The sequence below is a fragment of the Piliocolobus tephrosceles genome, chromosome 6 (assembly GCF_002776525.5).
Source record: "Piliocolobus tephrosceles isolate RC106 chromosome 6, ASM277652v3, whole genome shotgun sequence".
Lineage (NCBI taxonomy): Eukaryota > Metazoa > Chordata > Mammalia > Primates > Cercopithecidae > Piliocolobus > Piliocolobus tephrosceles.
In genome coordinates, this window is record NC_045439.1 from 84,297,146 (window position 1) to 84,319,230 (window position 22,085).

Here is a 22,085-nt window from a genome sequence, read left to right on the forward strand (position 1 = left end):
CACGCCTGCCTGTAATGCCAGCACTTTGGCAGACCGAGGCGGGCGGATCACGAGGTCAGGAGTTCGAGACCAGCCTGACCAACATGGTGATACCCTGTCTCTACTAAAAATACAAAAATTAGAGGGGCGTGGTGGCACGCACCTGTAATCCCAGCTGCCCAGGAGGCTGAGGCAGGAGAATTGCTTGAACCCGGGAGGCGGAGGTTGTAGTGAGCCGGGATTGCATCACTGCACTCTAGCCTGGGCGACACAGTGAGACTCCGTCTCAAAAAAAAAAAAAAAAAAAAAAAAAAAAAAAAAAAGTAAGACCGGGCACGGTGGCTCAAGCCTGTAATCCCAGCACTTTGGGAGGCCGAGACGGGCGGATCACAAGGTCAGGAGATCGAGACCATCCTGGCCTACACGGTGAAACCCCGTCTCTACTAAAAAATACAAAAAACTAGCTGGGCGAGGTGGCGGGCGCCTGTAGTCCCAGCTACTCGGGAGGCTGAGGCAGGAGAATGGCGTAAACCCGGGAGGCGGAGCTTGCAGTGAGCTGAGATCCGGTCACTGCACTCCAACCTGGCCGACAGAGCGAGGATCTCAAAAAAAAAGAAAAAAAAAATCGTGGGAGCATCACAACTCACAGCACCTTCCTGTTGTGTGAAGGCCCCTCCTTTGGGTCTCTCACAGGACTGGCTCCAGGGCTTCAGCCTTGGAACTAGTTGTGGACTTCTCTGAGTCCCTTTGGAATATTTATCTTTGGCTTGGAATAATGCAACAACATACTAGACCCAGCCTTGCCTTCTCTATGCCCCATTCCTCCCCAAATGACTCCAAGAGTGTACACCTAATCCTGAATCCTTTGCTGCACTTGCCCTAGTGAAAATCAAAGATCTGCAAAGGCCGCGTCATTCCTGAATGAGGTTCAGAGTCTGATATTTCTGTGGGGGATTAACATTAGCTACACTGGAGAAGAATTACAGGATACAGCCAGTAAGCAGGGAGAGAGAGGGAGGCAGGTGCGATTCCTTCCATCTAAGCTTCCTGGCCTGGCAGGCAACCTTTCCAGGGTCTTTCAGGCTGCAAGCGACAAATAGATGAGGATTGTGGGTTTCTCACGCATAGGTGGCAGCGGCAAGTTAACCCCAGGAGAGGTGCCAGTCAGCAGATAATTTGCAAACGAATGTATTCTCCTCCTCCTCCGAGGATCTGAGCCTCACGAAATACACTCTTTTCTTCCTTTTTCTCCCTCCCACAGTCGAGTCGCCTTCCGTCCAGCTAGGGTCCCCTCCCCGCCCGGGTCCCCTCCCCCGCCCGGGCTCCTCTCTGTCTCCCCCTCCCGGACGGCGTCCTAGCTCCGCCGGGCCCTCCTCGCCACCAGCTTGTGAATGAGACGCTCAGTTTCTCAATGGAGCCGCGGGGGGCTCGGGCGGCCGCGGGGCGGCCGCAGCGTTGGCCGTGAGCCAGGAGGGGGGCGCGTTTCCCTCGCTCCCTCTCCGCTCCCTCCCTCTCGCTGCGGCCGCCCGCGAGGAGCCTGGCTGAGGCAGCCGCGCAGGTCGCAGGGCCAGCGTCCGCGAGGACGGCCCGGCTGGGCGGCCCAGAGCGCTGTGGCGCTGTGGAGGAGCGCGAGTGCGGCCGAGGAAGCGGGGCGCCGAGGGGGCCGGCGGCCTTCGGGAAATTTCCGCCGACCCTTCGCTCCCGGCTCTAAAAGTTCCTGATTTCCAATTTCCTTTTAAATCCCGAGCGGCTGTTAGCTCTTCGCCTGCACCTTTTCTTCCCCAGGAGATAAGGGGGAGTGTGAGGAAAGGAGTGAATAATATAAAAAAGGATTTCCTCCCGGAAGAGAGCGGCAGTTCGGAGAGATTTTTCTTAAAGAAGCAGAAGCGGCGTTTGCGGCTGCTGCGGGCGCCGGGCCCTGGCCGGCCCCACCATGCTCGAGCCGGCCCGGGGCTGCTGAGGCGCGGGGACGCGGAAGCGGAGGCCGAGCGTGCCGGGCTCCCGCGCTCGCGAGCGAGTTCTGTCCGCCCGGCGGCGGTGGCTGGGGGATGGAGCCCGCGACCGCGCCCCGGCCCGACATGGCGCCGGAGCTGACCCCGGAGGAGGAGCAGGTAAGCGGGCCCGAGGCCGCCACGGTGGGTGTGTCCGGGCCCCCGAGGCCTACGCTGGCCTCTGCCTCCCAAGCCCCGGCTCTTTGCAGCCACGGGCCCGCAGCGCCCCCCGCTCCCGTGCCCGGCCCGCGGGCCTCACTCACCGGCGACCGCGCCCCAGGCCGCCACCCCCTCGTCAGTGGACCCACAGGACCCCGCTCCCGTTCCCGCAGCTTCTTTCCCCGAGGCTTACGGGCCTCAGACGGTGCCCTCCGCACCCTACCCCCCATTCCAGGGGCAAAGTTCTTTGGATCCAGGGGCCTCCTTCCTGAGGTTTGCAGAACCGCTGCTTGCCCCCGGCCGTTCCACTCCCTTGTAAATGTTTTCCGTGAGGGTTTGTGGCTTTTGAAGGGTAGGAAAAGCCCCAGTTTGGGGGGTGCTTCCTGTGGGGATTATCTCCCTTCCCAAGGAGAGGGTTGAGAGTATTGGATGCGTAGATGCCCTATATTTTCAGAGGAGCCTCTTAGGTTTCTCAGGCCCACTTGGGCAGGTTCTGGAAGATCCAGCCCTTCTCGTGCTCCTAAAGTCCCTGGCCTTGACCCCCCTATTCAGCTATCCCAGACGGGGCCCATCTCCTCACCCCTGCTTCCCTACCCCCGTCTCATCTGACTGTCTCCATCTTTCTGAAGCTTCCATTGAGCTCTATTGTTCCTTAAAAGCCTATGACCTTTAGTTCTCAGAAGGAAGTGGTTTGCTGTCTCATTTTGGGGGCCCTTGTAACTTTCCCTCCCGCACATTCCAGCTGCGGAGACAGGGACCACTCCTGAGGAAGATGGGAAGGTCTGCTAGCTTAGATTGGGAACCCTACGGGCTTTTCGCTGTCTCTTCCTTGGCAGTGCCTATACCCCGCCATAGCTATGCTCGATTATAGTCATAGTCTGATTCCATGTTATAAATAAAAAAATAAAAATAAACATGAAAAACGAAAAAGGCAAACCATGCTGGCAACCCATTTCAAGCTCTACAGCCCTTGTTTCCAAGGACCACATTTGCTAGCACAGCCTCTAGTGTGAAGACAGTCTAGTTTTACAAACTATTATTGGCTAATGGGCTTGTTGACCTGATTTTTTAAAGTCCTTGTCTTTTCTCCTCATTTGTAGAGATGACATTTTTCTATTTGGCCTCAGGCCATGGTTTTGCCTTTTGACACCTGGTGATGAAATCAGTATGGGAAAAAAATTTAAAGAGAATTCTGCTTTGTACAAGCAGTGGTAATGAATGTCCTGGTAACTGCAGTTGGATGTTAATAAAATGCTAGTCAGACCCTAGTGCAAGCAGGTGGCCACGGAGCCCATCCTGCCAGAATTGGAAAGTACTTCAGTACTAACATAGGACGTGTTGGCTGATTTTAAAGGGACAAATCTCTTTCTTTCATCCTTTTTCTTGGGTCAGTCAGATTTCTGTTTTTAAGACTTAAAGGCATCAGTATTCTATGCAAATAGCATCCGTTGCAAATTTGAAAACTAAAACCAGGAAAAGTAAATATTAAAGTATTGATAGTATAGACATAGTATTGGCTTTACTTTGTATATAGTGCATACACATATACAAATGTGTTTAACTAGTAAAAACTTTATTTTTTACCTTGACTTGAATGTGATGGACATTAACAAGGACTAGGATGGAAATGGCAAAATATTTATTAAAGGCAAGAGATTATGTGTCTTTGTGTTTTTAAAATCTTATCTCTTTTTTTCCTACAAAATATTACTTTTTACAAGCATTTCAAAATATTGAAACATAAAAGCAGTATAGTTCTAATTATGGTAATGCCTGATGTTATCATATTCTAGTTTAATGTCACATAAGAGTACTCTCTTTTTTCTAGAGTTGGAGTTTCGTTTTTTTTTTTTTTTTGAGAGGGAGTCTCGCCCTGTCATCCAGGTTGGAGTGCAGTGGCCTGATCTTGGCTCACTGCAACCTCCGCCTCCAGGGTTCAAATGATTCTCCTGCCTCAGCCTCCTGAGCAGCTGGGATTACAGGCGCCTGCCACCATGCCCAGCTAATTTTTGTATTTTTAGTAGACATGGGGTTTCACCATGTTGTCCAGGCTAGTCTCGAACTCCTGACCTCGTGATCTGCCCACCTTGTCCTCCAAAAGTGCTGGGATTACAGTCGTGAGCCACCGCACCCAGGAGTTTGGGTTTTGTTGCCCAGACTGGAGTGCAATGGCATGATCTTGGCTCACTGCAACCTCCACCTCCCGGATTCAAACGATTCTCCTGTCTCAGCCTCGGAGTATCTGGGATTACAGGTGCCCACCACACCCAGCTAATTTTTGTATTTTTACTAGTGACGGGGTTTCACCATGTTGGAGGATGGTCTCGATCTCTTGACCTCGTGATCTGCCCGCCTCTGCCTCCCAAAGTGCTGGGATTACAGGCCTGAGCCATCGTGCCCGGCCAAGAGTACTTTTTTTTTTTTTTTTTTTTTGACAGTCTCGCTCTGTCGCCCAGGTTGGAGTGCAGTGGCACGATCTCGACTCACTGCAAGCTCCACCTCCCGGGTTCATGCCATTCTCCTGCCTCAGCCTCCCGAGTAGCTGGGACTGCAGGTGCCCGCCACCATGCCCGGCTAATTTTTTGTATTTTTTAGTAGAGACGGGGTTTCACGGTGTCAACCAGGATGGTCTCCATCTCCTGACCTTGTGATCCGCCCATCTCGGCCTCCCAAAGTGCTGGGATTACAGGCATGAGCCACCGTGTCTGGCCAAGAGTACTCTTTTTTTTTTTTTTTTTGAGACGGAGTCTCGCTCTGCCGCCCAGGCTGGAGTGCAGTGGCCGGATCTCAGCTCACTGCAAGCTCCGCCTCCCGGGTTTTACGCCATTCTCCTGCCTCAGCCTCCCGAGTAGCTGGGACTATAGGCGCCCGCCACGTCGCCCGGCTAGTTTTTTGTATTTTTTAGTAGAGATGGGGTTTCACCGTGTTAGCCAGGATGGTCTCGATCTCCTGACCTTGTGATCCGCCCACCTCGGCCTCCCAAAGTGCTGGGATTACAGGCTTGAGCCACCGCGCCCGGCCTGAGTACTCTTAACTATTAAGATTTATTTAAAATATTTAAATTAAACGGCAGTAAATAAGTGTTAGCCTTATCAAAGTGGTCCTCATGGGAAATGACACATTCACTCCATAATGCTGCTCTATTGCTCAAACCAATTTAACATTCACTGGGAGTTGATTTAGAAGCTTGTGGCAGAATCTTTGAAATTTCTTCGGTGTGGGAAAATCCTTGTATTTTTTAGAGTCGGTTAGATTTTTGTAAATAGCAAAAAATCTTTTAGACCCTTATTTAAAGTAGGGGATCAAACTGGGTTTACACATTTTCATGCAAAAGTGTAGTGCACTTAGGCCCTTTTTGGCCTGTGTGAACAGCCTTAAAGAGATTTCTTTTCTTTCTTTCTTTTTTTTTTTTTGAGACAGAGTTTTGCTCTTGTTGCCCAGGTTGGAATGCAGTGGCGCTGTCTTGGCTCCCTGCAACCTCTGCCTCCCGGATTCAAGCAATTCTCCTGCGTCAGCCTCCCTAGTAGCTGGATTACAGGCACCCGCCACCACACCCAGCTAATTTTTTGTAGTTTTAGTAATGATGGGGTTTCACTACGTTGGCCAGGCTGGTCTCGAACTCCTGACCTCAGGCAATTCACCCACTTTAGCCTCCCAAAGTGCTGGGATTACAGGCATGAGCCACTGCGCCCGGCTCCTTTAAAGACATTTCGGAAGCAGAATACCTCCTGAGTGGTATCTCCTTCTCCTTCTGTACAGTCATATGAATCAGAAACCCAGTGTCTTGGACACTGCTATCTCTCTGCCCTTGTGTACAATACAGTGTTAGATTTTCCTGAATATATCTTGAATTCACTGGCTTTCTTCCACCATCACTGCCATCACCCTATTCCGAGCTACTATCCTATCCTGACAGGACTTTTGTTTCCCACCTGATCCATCCGTATTCCAGAAGCCTGAAGCCAGAGTCCTATTGAAAATCTGATTTCATCTTCCCCTCAGCCTGCCTACCCCACAAAGAAGCATTCATAAAACTCTTTAGTGGCTTCTGGTTGCTTTTTTTTTTTTTTTTTTTTTTTTTGTGGAGACAGGATCTCACTTTGTCACTCAGGCTGGAGTCCAGTGGTGTAATCACAGCTCATTATGGCCTCGACCTCTTGGGTTCAAGCCGTCCTCCTGCCTCAGCCTCCCAAAGCCTTAGGATTACAGGCCTTGTCATTGCTCTTGAGATCAAATTACAACTTTTGAATGTAGGCGATATAGGCCCTTGTGCAGCCTAGACCCTAGCTAATTCTCATACTTGTCTCTGCTCCATGCACACTGCCCTTATAGTCCTGCGTTCTTGCCATGTTTCCTTCTGCTTACAGGGTCTTTGCAGTAGCTACTTTACTCCATCTGGAAACACCTCCCTTTGTTAACCTCCTCTTCATCCTTCAGCTCTCAGGTTTCACCTCCTTGGAAGGCCTTCCTTGATTTCAGTTAGATTAGATTCTAACCTAATAGGTTCTCAGAGCACCATTTACCTGTCCTTCACATCACTTATCACAAGTTAACACTTATTTGTGTGATTACATGACTGCAAGCAAGCTCTATGAGGGTTGGGACTATTTTCGCTTTTGCTCCCGATCATATACACATTGCCTAGCATAATGACTGACATAATGACTGGCACTTACGGAAATACTTGCAGAATGAATGAAGAGTAGTTGTACTCCTGATTTGTTTACAGGCAGCATCATCTTCTTTCAGAGTGGCTTAAAAATAAGCACATTGCATATTTTGATATTTTTCCCCATCAAATGGCAATATATACTTTGACTTATACGCTATGTATGGGTTGATACAGTTTTTGAAAGTCATGATTACTTCTTAGTTTCATTTTCTGTCTAGGCATGTGTTGAACGGATACAAATCCTCATTTGTAACTTTGGTGTTTCTTGTTTTTTATAAAGCCTACAATTGGGCTATAAGGACAAATATGATGTTGCTTTTGAGGAACTTGTATGAATAACAATCATAACAATATCTTTTTTAAACTCCTGCTTGGAGTCAGGCTCTGTGGTGGGCATTTCACATGCAATTAATCCTCCCTTCCAAGATTGGAATTACTACTCTCACTTTGCAAATAAGAAAACTCAGACTGAGAGAAGGAAATTGCCCATGGTCACAGAGTTAGCAAGTTATGTAGCCATGATTTCCACCCAGGTCTAGGTTTTCTGCCTTCATTGCCAGTGTTTCCTCTTTTACAGTACATTACTTCCCATGAAGCTGTTAGCCAATTTACTTAGATGCCTAAGTGGGTATAAAATAGCTAATTTTGTGGGTTTTGGTATTGATATATGTGTTTGGTTTTGTTAATGCTTCTTAAAATATAGTTTGGAAAGTACAGAGGAAAAGATTTAGAAAGCCTTTACTCAACTGTATATTACCAGCAGAAACATATTGTATACTCTGTGCAAGAAATTATGATGAAATTACTGTAGGAAAAGAATTTGTTCCTTAAAACAGAGTTGTCAACCCTCCATTTCAAGGTGTGGTCACAACTACAGTAAAATTTTGTTTTCTTTATATCTTCTTGTTCTTTTACACAAGAAGGCTTGTAAAAGCCTTTCTTTTTCTTCTTCTTTTCTTTCTTTCTTTTTTTTTTTTTTGAGACAGAATCTCTCTCTGTCACCCAGGCTGGAGCACAATCTCAGCTCACTGCAACCTCCACGTTCCTGGTTCAAGCAGTTCTCCTGCCTCAGCCTCCCAAGTAGCTGCGACTACAGGCATGCACCATCACACCTGACTAATTTTTGTATTTTCTTTTTAGTAGACATGGAATTTCACCATGTTGGCTAGCCTGGTTTCCAACTCCTGACCTCAAGTGATCCGCCTGCCTTGGCTTCCCATAGTGCTCGGATTACAGGCATGAGCCACCATGCCTGGCCGTAAAAGCCTTTCTTAATGGGCTGGCAGTTTGGCAGTGTGAAGGACGATTTCTACATAAAAATATTAATCTTTATTGTCATTATGTTATTGTGTTTTGAGATGGAGTCTTGCTTTGTTGCTCAGGCTGGAGTGCAGTAGTGCAATCTCAGCTCACTGCAACCTCTGCCTCCCGGGTTCAAGTGATTCTCGTGCCTCAGCCTCCCGAGTACCTGGGATTATAGGTAGCCTGCCACCATGCCTGGCTAATTTATGTATTTTTAGTAGAGACGGGATTTCACCATGTTGCCCATACTGGTCTTGAACTCTTGACCTTAGGCAATCCACCTGCCTCAGCAGCCCAAAGTACTGGGATTACAGGTGTGAGCAATGTCGCCCTGCCAAGACTCTTAACTAGAACTCTCACTAGATTAAAATTCTGTGTAATTGTAGCTGTTTAGGGTCTTTTGGTTTTGCAGGGATATCCCAGTGGTGATTGATAGGACAATAGAGTAGTTTTCTAAAGTACTTATGCTTCTATTAATATTTTTATTTTTATTATTTATTTATTTTTTTGAGACGGAGTCTTTTTTTTTTTTTTTTTTTTGAGATGGAGCCTAGCTCTGTTGCCCGGGCTGGAGTGCAGTGGCGGGATCTCAGCTCACTGCAAGCTCCGCCTCCCGGGTTTACGCCATTCTCCTGCCTCAGCCTCCGGAGTAGCTGGGACTACAGGCGCCCGCCACCTCGCCCGGCTAGTTTTTTTTTGTATTTCTTTAGTAGAGACGGGGTTTCACAGTGTTAACCAGGGAGGTCTCGATCTCCTGACCTCGTGATCCACCCGCCTCGGCCTCCCAAAGTGCTGGGATTACAGGCTTGAGCCACCGCGCCCGGCCTGAGACGGAGTCTTGCTCTATCACCAGGCTGTAGCACAGTGGCACAACCTCCACCTCCCGTTCAAGCGATTCTCCCACCTCAGCTTCCCGAGCAGCTGGGATTACAGGCGTGCACCACCATGCCCGGCTAATTTTTGTATTTTAGTAGAGACGGGGTTTCACCATGTTGGCCAGGATGGTCTCTATATCCTGACCTTGTGATCCACCCGCCTCTGCCTCCCAAAGTGCTGGGATTACAAGCGTGAGCCACCGCCAATTTATTTTACTTTATTTTTTAAATAATAGAGATAAGGTGTCACTATGTTGTCCAGGCTGGTCTTGAACTCCAGGGCTCGAGCCATCTACCCACCTTGGCCTCCCAACATGCTGAGAGTACAGGCATGAGCCACCATGCCCAGCCTGAAAATTATTTTTTTGTTTTTTTTTATTTTAATTTTATGTTTTTTCTTTTTTCAAAAATTCTTAAAGTTTATGTTATTTAGACCTTACAGTATTGTAAGGATTAGTAAGGAGATGCATGTAGAGCACTTAGCACAATGGTTATATAATAAGTGGTCAGTAAAGTTAGCCATTATTATGATATTCATCATTGTTTTTTGTTTTTTTCTTTTTGAGACAGTCTTGTTCTGTCGCCCAAACTAGAGTGCGGTGGCACGATCTCGGCTCACTGCAACCTCCGCCTCCTGGGTTCAAGCAATTCTCCTGCCTCAGCCTCCCTAGTAGCTGGGATTACAGGTGCCTGCCACCACACCCAGCTAATTTTTGTATTTTTAGTAGAGACGAGGTTTCGCCATGATGGTCAGGCTGGCCTCAAACTCCTGACCTCAGGTGGTCCACCTGCTTTGTTCTCCCAAAGTGCTGGGATTACAGGCATGAGCCACCATGCTCATCCTCATCATTTTTGAATAGCAAAAAATTTTAGAACCATGTTAGCTTAAGCCAATTACAAGGGGAAAAAATATTCATATCCACCCTGGGGACCATCACCTAGTACAGGTTCTTATGAATTCCAGAAAATTATTATCTTCCATTTTTATAGTGTAGTTTTCAAAAGCCTGTTCTAATTATTCTAATTGCCTAGTGTGGTTTTTGCTTTTTTTTTTTTTTTTGGAGATAGGGTCTTACTCTGTCACCCAGGCTGGAATGCAGTGGCATGATCATAGCTCACTGCAGCCTTGACCTCCCAGCCTCCCAGGCTCAGGTGATCCTTCCACCTCAGCCTCCTGGGTTCCTGGGACTACAGGCATGCTACCACACCCAACTGATTTTTTATATTTTTTGTGGAGGGGGGTTTTACCATGTTGCCCAGGCTGGTCATGAGCTCCTAAGCTCAAGCAATCCTCCCGCCTCAACCTCCCGAAGTGTTTTGATTATAGGCATGAGCCACTGTGCCCAGTCTGGTTTGTATTTTTATAATGGAATCTTTTAAAGCTAAAAATTTAACTGCTTTACCGTGTACTTAAGAGATTTTTGGCATTTTTCCCAAGGGCAAGGGTTTTGTCCCATTTCTTGTGGCCAAGAACTTCCCTTTTCCCACAGTCTTACATGTCCTGTGCTAAATGTCATCTGTCTCCCCGGAAGTTACCATATGTCAAGGACCAAATGATTCATGATGTTAAATTGAGGCCTTCTGCAGAGAGAAAGAAGGAAGGAAAGGTGAAGAACTCTTATTATTTTCATTACTGCCGATAGTTTATGATATTGTATGTAGCAATTAGGTAAAATCTCATTTGGATGTGAGAATTTCACTATTAATTTCTGGTCAGGTGTGGTGGCTCATGCCTGTAATCCCAGCACTTTGGGAGGCCGAGGTGGGTAGATCACAAGGTCAAGAGAGCAAGACCATCCTGGCCAACATGGTGAAATCCTGTCTCTAGTAAAATACAAAAATTAACTGGGAGTGGTGGTGCACACCTATAGTCCCAGCTACTTGGGAGCCTGAGGCAGGAGAATTGCTTGAACCGGGAGGCAGAGGTTGCCGTGAGCTGAGATTGCGCCACTGCACTCCAGCCTGGTGACAAAGTGAGACTCTATCTCAAAAAAAAAAAAAAAAAAAAAGAAAAAACTTTCTGAGCACATCAAGAGTCTTGGACTTTAGTTTTGTGAATATTAAGGGGCCTGGAGGTTTTCTCTAAGGAACCCGACCTAGTACTTATGAATGACTTGAAAAGACCCTCCTTTAGAAAGGAGCTGAACTGTCTTTTTTGTTTTTTGTTTTTTTGAGGTGGAGTTTCACTCTTGTCACGATCTCCGCTCACTGCAATCTCAGCCTCCTGGGTTCAAGGGATTTTCCAGCCTCAGCCTCCCAAGTAGCTGGGATTACAGGCACCCGCCATCACGCCCGGCTAATTTTTGTATTTTTTGTAGAGATGGGGTTTCACCTTATTGGCCAGGCTGCTCTTGGAACTCCTGACCTCAGGTGATCAGCCTGCCTCAGCCTCACAGAGTGCTGGGATTACAGGCGTGAGCTACCCTGCCTGGCCAGGAGCTAAACTGTTTTAAGGAGGTAAAAGTTAAGATTCATTGCGGGTATATTTGAGTTTCATTTTCTGACTTTTATGCCTTTATTATCTTGGAAAAGACATAGTAATTTTGGAATACTTAAACTTTATTTTCTAAATATTAAGCCCCATTTTATGGCAGTGTGGCTGGTCCATTGCAGTGCCAAGATTAGAAGTCATAGAACCTAACCCTGATTTTTTGTTCAGATACAACCTCTAGTGTAATATCAGCCATTTCACTGCTTCTGTCTACCATCCTGCCTTGGTATATCAGACAATTCTGGCACTTTCTTTTTCCTAATCAATTATTTTAACATTTTCCCGCTAAGCACACCTCCATATGAGATCTTGGTTGCTCTTCCTGACCACTAAAATAACCACTGTTTTCTATTCCTGTTCTTTTGGAATAGGCAAGATGTTCCTAGAAAAGGTAGTTTAGCCTACACTTCTCAGTGCTGGAGGGCCTGGTATCAGCACTTTTATATCTGATTTTGAAAAGGCCCCTTAGGAACTTAACCGAGTTAGTTTCTTAAGCGTTTGGTTCACTTTTTAAAATTTTTTTAGTAAGAGACAGGCTCTCTCTCTGTTGCCCAGGCTGAAGTGTAGTGGCTTGATCCTAGCTCACTGCAGCCTGAAACTCCTGGGCCCAAGTGATCCTCCTTCCTCAGCCTCCATAGTGGCTGGAACTACAATCATGTACCACCATGCCTGGCACTTTTTTTTTTTTTTAATAGAGATAGGGGTGTTGCTTTGTTGCCCAGGCTGGTCCCAAACTCTTGGGTTCAAGCAATCCTCCAGCCTCGGCCTCCCAAAGTGCTGGGATTACAGACATGAGCTACTGTGTCTGTTCAGCATTAAGTTGTTGTTGTTTTTTTTTTTTTTGGAGACATGGTCTCACTCGGTCACTCAGACTGGAGTGCAGTGGCATGATCATGACTTGCTGAAGCCTTGACCTCCCTGACCCAAGGAATCCTCCTACCTCAGCCTCCCGAGAAGCTGGGACTAAAAGTGTGCACCACCACACCACCATGCCCACTTAGATTTTTTTATTTTTTATTTTGTAGAGACAGGATCGCGCCCTGTTGCCTAGGCTGGTCTTAAACTCCTGGGTTCAAGTGATCCTCCAGCCTTGGCCTCCCAAAGTGCTGGGATTATAGGCGTGAGCCACTGCACCTGGCTGGCATTAGGTTGTTAAGCATGGACATGGAGGGTGTGGACAGGAAGCAGAGAAGCTCCAGAATTCATGGGAAACCTTATTTATTAAGGATTGGTGATCTCTTAGGTCCAGACTATAAAATGATAAGACCAAAACAGTAGTTTAGAGATGATTTTTTTCTTTAATTTCTGCTTCTGAGATAAGCATTTCATTTTTTCTCTGGGAAAGGCAGTTTCTGTAGTATGTACCAGTTTCCTCTGAAATACCAAACCCATCCACAACATACATGCACAGTACTTGTCTTTTTTTTCAGTGTAGGTAGCACAGGTAAGTTTATTGAATTATTCTGAAGCTAGAATTTATTTCTACAGTAAATTCTGGGCAGGTTCTAAAGAAAATCATCTGTGACTTTAGGACTGAAATGTCTGGGGATGTTCATCCATTAGTTACTTGTTCATTGCTTGAACACCTAGCTAATCTTTACCTTTGCATTTGTTTTGATGTGAATCATTATTACAGATACACGTCAGTATGATAATATGATGATATAATTCATTATATACATCATTATTACAACCAGTCTTTTAAAAAATGGGCTATTTAAGGCTGGGTGCAGTGGCTCACGCCTGTAGTCCCAGCACTTTGGGAGGCCAAGGCAGTCAGATCACCTGAGGTCAGGAGTTCGAGACCAGCCTAGCCAACATGGCAAAAACCCATCTCTAGTAAAAATACAAAAAAATTAGCCAGGGATGGTGGTGTACGCCTGTAATTGCAGCTGCTTCAGAGGTTGAGGCAGGAGAATCACTTGAACATGGGAGGCAGAGGTTGCAGTGAGCCGAGATCATGCCATTGCACTCCAGCCTGGGCAACAGAGTGAGATTCCATCTGAAAAAAAAGAAAGAAAAAAAATGAGCTATTTAGATTATCTACAATGATCATATGTTTCTATTGCGAGGCTGGAATGTGGTGGCACAGTTATGGCTCACTGCAGCCTTGACCTCCCAGGCTCAAGTGATTCTTCTACTTCGGTCTCCTGAGTAGCTGGGACCACAGGCCTGTGTCATCATGTCCAGCTAATTTTTTTTTTTTTCTCATAAATATAGATAGGACCTCACTATCTTGCCCAGGCTGGTCTGAAATTCCTGAGCTGAAGCTATCCTTCTGCCTCAGCCTCCCAAAATGCTGAGATTATAGGCATGAACCACTGTGCCCAGCCCATATGTTTCTTTTCTTTTCTTTTTTTTTTTTTTTGAAACAGTCTCACTCTGTCGCCCAGGCTGGAATGCAGTGATGTGATCTCGGCTCACTGCAACCTCCACTGCCTGGGTTCGAGCGATTATCCTGCCTCAGCCTCCCACGTGGCTGGGACTACAGGTGCCCACAACCATGACTAGCTAATTTTTAAATTTTTAGTAGAGATGGGGTTTTGCCATGTTGGCCAAGCTGGTCTCGAACTCCTGACCTCAGGTCATCTGCCCGCCTTAGCCTCCCAGAGTGCTAGGATTATAGGCGTGAGCCACTGCGCCCAGCCCCATATGTTTCTTTTATAATGAAAAATAATAACATTTTCTGAAAAGTACTATGTGTTCTTTACACGTTTAAGATTATACTATTAGATGCTGAGATCTCAATTTTTAATATTATTGCAAATCTGGCCTTTTTATAAACCAAAAGATTTATAAGTAAAACCTAGGCCTTTTGGGATGTGATGGTGATGACCCTTTGGTAGACCTCAGGAATCCCTCAGCTTCCTTTGTGGCTCTTGGTGTTTTATTTAACGTTTCTGAATCTGTTTTGTCTTATTTCCTTAAGTTTTTTGGAGATCTGCTTAATTAAGTAAAATCCCTTGTATTTACAAAATGCTCAATAAATAGTGGTAAGTATTCTTCCTCTCTGTGATACAGGAAACTTTTTGTTTTGTTTTGTTTTGTTTTTTTTAGTTAAGAATAGGAAGAAAAATGGAGTCTGACTTTGTAGCATTGAAATAAAAGATTTCAAGATAGCCTAAGAATTCTAACAGTTACCATGCATGAGTAATAGACATAGCAGAGTACTGAGGCTACCTTAGCTCATTTTTTACTGTTAAGACTTTTTGCATCATCCATTGGTTCATTGGTTTATTTCTTCTTTCTAGGTTACACATTACCTTTAGGTGCACTGGTGGTGGTGGTCTGCTTCTGCTGCTTCTTTTCAGATAAAATATTAAAAGGTCATCTGATGATCTAAAAATGACTTGCAAATGAGTGCAAAGAAGGACAGTTTGTATTATCTTCCATATCTTATTTAAACAGTCTTTATGAAAAAAATTATCATTCCATTGTTTATCTCTGGTTCCCTATCAGGATGATCCTCCCCCTAGAACATTTGTCAATATTAGAAACTTCTTTAGTTGTCATGGCTGTGGGAGGTGGTACTGGCATCTAGTGGGTAGAGGTCAGGAATGCTGCTAAACATCCTCTAATGCATAAGACAGCTCCCTACAGCAAAGAATTATCTGGTCAAAATGTCAGTAGCACCACAGTTGAGAAACCATGGTTTATCTCTGAAAAATTTTGTAGTTAGGAACAGTTTGAAGTTTTTACTTTAAAGTTAAAGATAGGTCTTTGCTCAACACATTTAGTACTTATGAAACTATGTGTCACCAAATACTGATCACAGCAATTGACTTCTCATACTGAAAAGTTCTAGTCTAAAACCAATTGTTCTATAGCATAACCATCATAGAGGGTAAAATGAGCCATTTCCACACCCTTTGCAGGGGGTTTTCAGAGATGGAGGCATTTTATTCAGCTTTTTAAAAAGTAATGATGATGATGATGATTATATATATTTTTTGAGATGGAGTCTTGCTGTGTCGCCCAGGCCAGAATGCAGTGGTATAATCTCGGCTCACTGCAACCTCTGCCTCCCGGGTTCAAGCAGTTCTTCTGCCTTAGCCTCCTGAGTAGCTGGGATTACAGGTGCATGCTACCACGCCAGCTAATTTTTGTATTTTTAGTAGAAACGGGGTTTCACCATGTTTGTCTGGCTGGTTTCAAACTCCTGACCTTGTGATCTGCCTGCCTCAGCCTCCCAAAGTGCTGGGATTACAGTCGTGAGCCACCGTGCCCAGCCACAATTTATTTTTATGTATTTATTTTTAATAGAGAGAGGTTCTTGTTATGTTGCCTAGGCTGGTCTTAAATTCCTCACCTCAAGGGATCCTCCCACCTTGCCCTCCCAAAGTGTTAGAATTACAGGCATAAGCCACTGCACTCAGGATGGAGGGATTTTATATGACAGAACACTGTTGAGCCTTGCCATGGCATGATAATGTGGTGTCATTTTTATTTTTCCCTTTCAAGTTATTGTTGTTTTTGGCCAGGTGTGTTTGCTTAAGCCTGTAATTCTAACACTTTGGGAGGCTGAGGCAGGAGGGTCGATTGAGCCCAGGAATTTGAGGTTACAAAGTTTACAAAGGCTATGATTTCGCCACTGCACTCCAGCCTGGGTGACAAAGTAAGCCCTATCTCTATTTAAAAAAAGACATAATAATTGTACATAATAATTGTACATATTGTGATATTTCAGTACCTGTATACCTCCAAATGTTTCTGAGTGTTGTTATGAAGTGTCTCTGTTTCCCTGATAATCACTACAGTGTTATTTTGTATCAATCCTTTTTCATGTTAATGTCAACTGAGGATATTTGTTAGATCATAAGCAGAAATATAGTTTGTTCATTCAACAATCATTTATTATCTGTTGGTATGTGCCAGGTCATTGTAGAGCAAGGTTGAAACTCTCCATCCTTGAGGAATTGCCTTCTAGTTCTTTGAAGGCAATTATTAAACTATAGAGTACCTGTCAAGGAGGAGGACTTGCTACATGCAATGAGGACAGGGACTCGAACTTCTGAATTCTTAGTATATATTGGAGGGTTCAAAATATGTTTGCTGAGACATGGAATCAACCTCAGTGCCCATCAGTAGTGGACTGCATAAAGAAAATGTGGTACATATACATCATGGAATACTACAGAGCCATAAAAAAGATCGTATCTTTCACAGCAAGAATGGAGCTGGCGACCATTATTCTAAGCGAACTAATGCAAGAACAGAAAACCAAATGCCAGCCAGGCACGCGGGCTCACACCTGTAATCTGAGCACTTTGGGAGGCCGAGGCAGGTGGATCCCTTGAGGTCAGGGGTTCAAGACCAACCTGGTTAAGATGGCAAAACCTTTTCTCTACTAAAAATACCAAAAGTAGCTGGGCACAGTGGCAGGTGCCTGTAATCCCAGCTACTTGGGAGGCTGAGGCAGGAGAATTGCTTGAACCTGGGAGGCAGAGGTTGCAGTGAGCTGAGATCATGCCACTGCACTCTAGCCTGGGCGACAGAGTGAGACTCCATCTCAAAAAGAAAAAAGAAGCCACACATTATCACTTATAAGTGGGATCTAAACGTTAAGTACACATGGACACAAAGAAGGGAACAACAGACACCTGGACCTACTTGAGTGTGGAGAGTGGGAGAAGGATGAGGATCAAAAAACTGCCTATTGGGTACTATGCTTATTACCTGGGTAACAAAATAATCTGTACACCAAACCTTATGACACACAATTTACCTATGTAATAAACCTGCATATGTATCCCCTGAACCTAAAATAAAGGTTGGAAAGAAAAACAGAAAAAAAACAAAACTAAACTATGTTTGGTGAAGAATGAGTGAAACTTTTTTGAAATTGTTCCTCACATAGCCTACGAAGCAGGTATTGTTTTGCTTAGGATGATTGTCTTTAAGATATAGGGATGATATTCTGAGGCTTTCAGAGAAGAACTGAGACTCACTCTTCTGGTTAACTGCTGTCTCCAGTGCACTTCATCTGCCTTTAACCATGTATGTTTATGTATGACACACACACCCCAGAAATAGCTCACCCTGGACATTTGTGGGTTCAAAATTCCTGGTTTCAGCCATTCACAAGTTTCCCTGTAGAGGTGTGGCTACATTGTTCCCAGTTATTTATTGTTCTGAGGTGACCCTGTTTAATGTACATTTACGTATGACAGAAATTATATGATTTAATGAGGTCAATGAAGTTGGGGAGTTCATATAAGCCTCTGGCTGTACCTCTCAGAATAGAAGGTCTGCTCTTTGCCTTTATGAAAATCCATCTTGGCCAGGCACAGTGGCTCACTCCTATAATCCCAGTAGTGTGGGAGGCCAAGGTGGGAGGATCATTTGAGGCCAGGAGTTCGAGACCAACCTAGGCAACATGGCAAGACTCCATGTCTACACAAGTAATAATAATAAATTAGCTGGGTGCAGTGGCTCACACCTGTAATCCCAGCACTTTGGGCTGTTGAGGCAGGTGGATTACCTGAGGTCGGGAGTTCGAGACCATCCTGACCAACATGGAGAAACCCCATCTTTACTAAAAATACAAAATTAGCCCGGCATGGTGGCACATGCCTGTAATCCTGGCTACTCAGGAGACTGAGGCAGGAGAATCTCTTGAACCCAGGAGGCAGAGGTTGTGGTGAGCTGAGATCATGTCATTGCACTCCAGCCTGGACAACAATAGCGGAACTCTGTCTCAAAAAAAAGTAATAAAAAACAAAGTAGCTGGGCATGATGGCACATGTCTGTTGTTCCAGCTACTTGGGAGGCTGATGTGGGAAGATCACTTGAGCCCAGGAGTTTAAGGTTGCAATGAACTGTGGTCATGCCACTGCACTCCAGCTGGAGCCATAGTCTTACATATGTACAGTTTAATCTCTCAAGTACTACAGTGAGTATAATGGGAAAGTATATTTCATATCAATATCTGGGATAAGACAACAGCTTTTGAAATGGTTTTTCCATGATACTTTCATTTTGCTCATATTTTTTTCCCTTTTCTTTTTTTAAGCTAGATTTTTTTCAACTTCTGTCAAGAGTAAGAAAGGTGAGGACGAAAATTTTCCAAAAAATGGAATTTTCTTTTAAGTAATTATTTTTCTTTTTGAGTTGGAGTTTTGTTCTTGTTGCCCAGGCTGGAGTGCAGTGGTGTGATCTCAGCTTACTACAACCTCTGCCTCCTGGGTTTAAGCCATTCTCCTGCCTCAGCCTCCCATGTAGATGGGATTACAGGCATGCGCCACCATGCCTGGCTAATTTTGTATTTTTAATATAGATGGGGTTTCACCTTGTTGGTCAGCCTGGTCTCGAACTCCTGACCTCAAGTGATCCACTTGCCTCGGCCTCCAAAGTGCTGAGATTACAGGCGTGGGCCGCTGTGCCTGGCTTTTTAAAGTAATTTTTTTTTTTTTTCTGAGATGGAGTCTCACTCTGTCACCCAGGCTAGAGTGCAGTGGTATAATCTCGGCTCACTGCAGCCTCACACTCCTGAGTTCAAGTGATTCTCCTGTCTCATCCTCCTTAGTAGCTGGGATTACAGGCATGAGCTACCATGCCTGGCTAATTTTTGTATTTTTAGTAGAGACGGGGTTTCACCATGTTGGTGACGCTGGTCTTGAACTCCTGACCTTGTGATCTGCCTGCCTCGGCCTCCCAAAGTGCTGGGATTACAGGTGTGAGCCACCGCGCCTGACGTTAAAGTAATTAAAAAAAAAAAAATTAGAGATGGGGGTCTCACTGTGTTGCCTGGGCTGGTCTCGTGCTCCTGGGCTCAAGCAATCCTCTTCCCTTGGCCTCCCAGAGTGCTAGGATTACAGGTATGAGCCTCTGCACCCAGCCAGGAAGTTATTTTTACTGCTCTTTTGTACTTTCTATATTTTCCTGATTTTTTCTTGGAATCATGAAGGAAAAGAGTTACTGAGAGAAAGGCCTGAAAGCTTAAACGTAATACATGAGGACAATAAAACATTTTTATTTGGAAATGGCCATTTGCCTCGCTAAGGAGGCTCTAGCTCTTCCATGCCTTGAAAACCCCAAAAATGAAGAAAAAATGGTATTTCTGGCTAGGTTAGGGACTTAGAAGTGATGTAGCTAGCAAGATTAAGTATACAGGATTTTCCACATACTTTTGTTTTCAAAAATAACCTTTCTAGATTAATTTCTAAATGCTCTAGAGAAACCATTAGACATTTCCGGAAACTGAATGCCAGTGTGCCATTTTGTTTATGGGTAAAACAACATTATTATGGAATTAAGTTATCAGAGAAAAAAAATTTTGTTTTTTTTGAGATGGAGTCTCGCTCTGCTGCCCAGGCTGGAGTGCAGTGGCACTATCTCAGCTCACTGCAACCTCCGCCTCCCAGATTCAAGCAGTTCTCCTGCCTCAGCCTCCCCAGTAGCTGGGATTACAGGTGCATGCCACCACGCCCAACTGATTTCTGTATTTTTAGTAGAGATGGGGTTTCACCATGTTGGCCAGGCTGGTCTTGAACTCTTGACCTCAAGTGATCCACCCACCTTGGCCTCCCAAAGTGCCAGGATTACAAGTGTGAGCCATCACGCCCTGTGAGAAATTTTTTAAAAAGAAAAAAAATTCGTTGTTTTTTTTTTTTTTTTCTTCAGCCACCCCAAATATCATTTTCTTTTCTTTCTTTTTTTTTTTTGAGACAGAGTCTCACTCTTGTCGCCCAGGCTGGAGGGCAGTGGTGTGGCCTTGGCTCACTGCAACCTCCGCCTCCTAGGTTCAAGTAATTCTCGTGCCTCAGCCTCCCAAGTAGCTGGGATTACAGGCATGTGCCACTATGCCCAGCTAATTTTTGTATTTCTTTCTTTTTTTTTTTTTGAGACAGAGTCTCGCTCTGTTGCCAGGCTGGAGTACAGTGGCGTGATCTTGGCTCACTGCAGCCTCTGCCTCCTGGGTTCAAGCAGTTCTGCCTCAGGCTCCCAGGTAGCTGGCACTACAGATGCGAACCACCACACCCAGCTAATTTTTGTATTTTTGGTAGAGACAGCGTTTTACCATGTTGACCAGGATGGTCTTGATTTCTTGACCTAGTGATCTGCCTGCGTCGGCCTGCCAAAGTGCTGGGATTACAGGTGTGAGCCACTGCGCCTGGCCAAGTTTTGTATTTTTAGTACAGGTGAGGTTTTGGCATGTTGGCCAGGCTGATCTTGAACTCCTGACCTCTGGTGATCTACCCACCTTGGCCTCGCAAAGTGCTGGGATTACAGGTGTGAGCCACCATGCCCAGCCCGTTTTCTTTCTTGGTCAACATGAAGCTAGGTAAATGCTAGCCTTGGAGGTGATTTTTCAAGAAAATTAGAAGCAACTGTGAAAAGTTGTCTTTTGAATGGAGCTGCTGGAACCATTTGAAGCTGCAAACTAGTCAGAACCTCTCATTGTTGTCATGCTGTCTGTACAGTGCTACAAGTATTGGTAAAAGCACACATCAAAACTTGTGATAATAATAATGGCTAAGCGCTACCTACTAGGATGGTTAGAAGTGAAACAACAAAATGGGAAACAAGTGTTGGCGTTGCTGTTAGGAATGTCAAATGGTACAGCCACTGTGGAAAACACTAGCAGTTTTTCTAAAGATTAAACATAGAACTACCATATTACCCAGAAATTTCATGCCTAAGTATATATTTAAAAGAATTGAAACAGAGCCTCAAGGAGATACTCGTACACCCATGTCATGGCAGCACTATTCTTTTTTTTTTTTTGAGACAGTCCCATTCTGTTGCCCAGGTTGGAGTGCAATGGCGTGATCTTAGCTCTCTACAACTTCCGCCTCCCAGGTTCAAGGGATTCTCCTGCCTGAGCCTCTGAAGTAGCTGGGACTACAAGCATGCGCTACCACACCCGGCTAATTTTTGTAATTTTAGTAGAGACAGGGTTTCACCATGTTGACCAGGCTGGTCTTGAACCCCTGACCTCAGGTGATTTGCCCACTTTGACCTCCCAAAGTGCTGGGATTACGGGCATTAGCCACCGCATCTGATCAGCAGCACTGTTCTCAATAGCCAAAGGTGGAACAACCCAAGTGTCCATCAACAGACGAATAAACAAGATGGTGTATGTACATATAATGGAATATTACTCAGCGTTAAAAGGAAGGCAGTCTTGATATATGTTATACCATGATGGACCTTGGAAACATTCTGCTTCATGAAATAAGCCAGACACAGGAGGACAACTGTTGTATGATTCCACTTGTATGAGGTACCTACAGTAGGTACATTCATAGGGACAGAAAGTAGAATAACAGAGGCTGTGGAAAGTTGGGAAGAGGGAGTTGTTTAATGGGTACAGAGTTTTTGCTGGGTATGATAAAACAGTTTTGGGTTGTAGAGACGTGCTAGTTACACAGCAATGTGAATTTATTTAATGCAACTGAATTGCATATTTAGGAATAGTAAAAATGATAAATATTGTTAGGTATATTTTACCACAATAAAGAAAGTGAGGCCAGGTGTGGTGACTCACACCTGAATCCCAGCACTTTGGGAGGCTGAAGCAGGTGGATCACTTGAGTTCAGAAGTTTGAGACCAGCCTGAGCAATATGGCAAAACCCTGTCTCTACAAAAAATTACAAGAACTAGCCAGGTGTGG

General features: G+C 45.1%; 2 protein-coding genes across 3 annotated transcripts in view; both read left to right on the forward strand.

Moving 5' to 3' along the window:
* PML (promyelocytic leukemia) overlaps positions 1 to 22,085 on the forward strand; it is a 551,773-nt gene that overhangs the window by 271,399 nt on the left and 258,289 nt on the right. The gene's annotated exons all lie outside the window — the stretch shown is intronic.
* Positions 1,315 to 22,085, forward strand: part of PTPN9 (protein tyrosine phosphatase non-receptor type 9) — a 110,170-nt gene continuing 89,399 nt past the window's right edge. The window contains exon 1 of one of the 2 annotated variants that reach the window (XM_023196693.2): positions 1,315 to 2,090. In XM_023196693.2, the coding sequence (XP_023052461.1) occupies positions 2,028 to 2,090 (63 nt within the window). In that variant the 5' untranslated portion in view covers positions 1,315 to 2,027. The remainder of the gene's footprint in view (positions 2,091 to 22,085) is intronic. The other variant, XM_023196692.2, reaches the window with a different exon arrangement.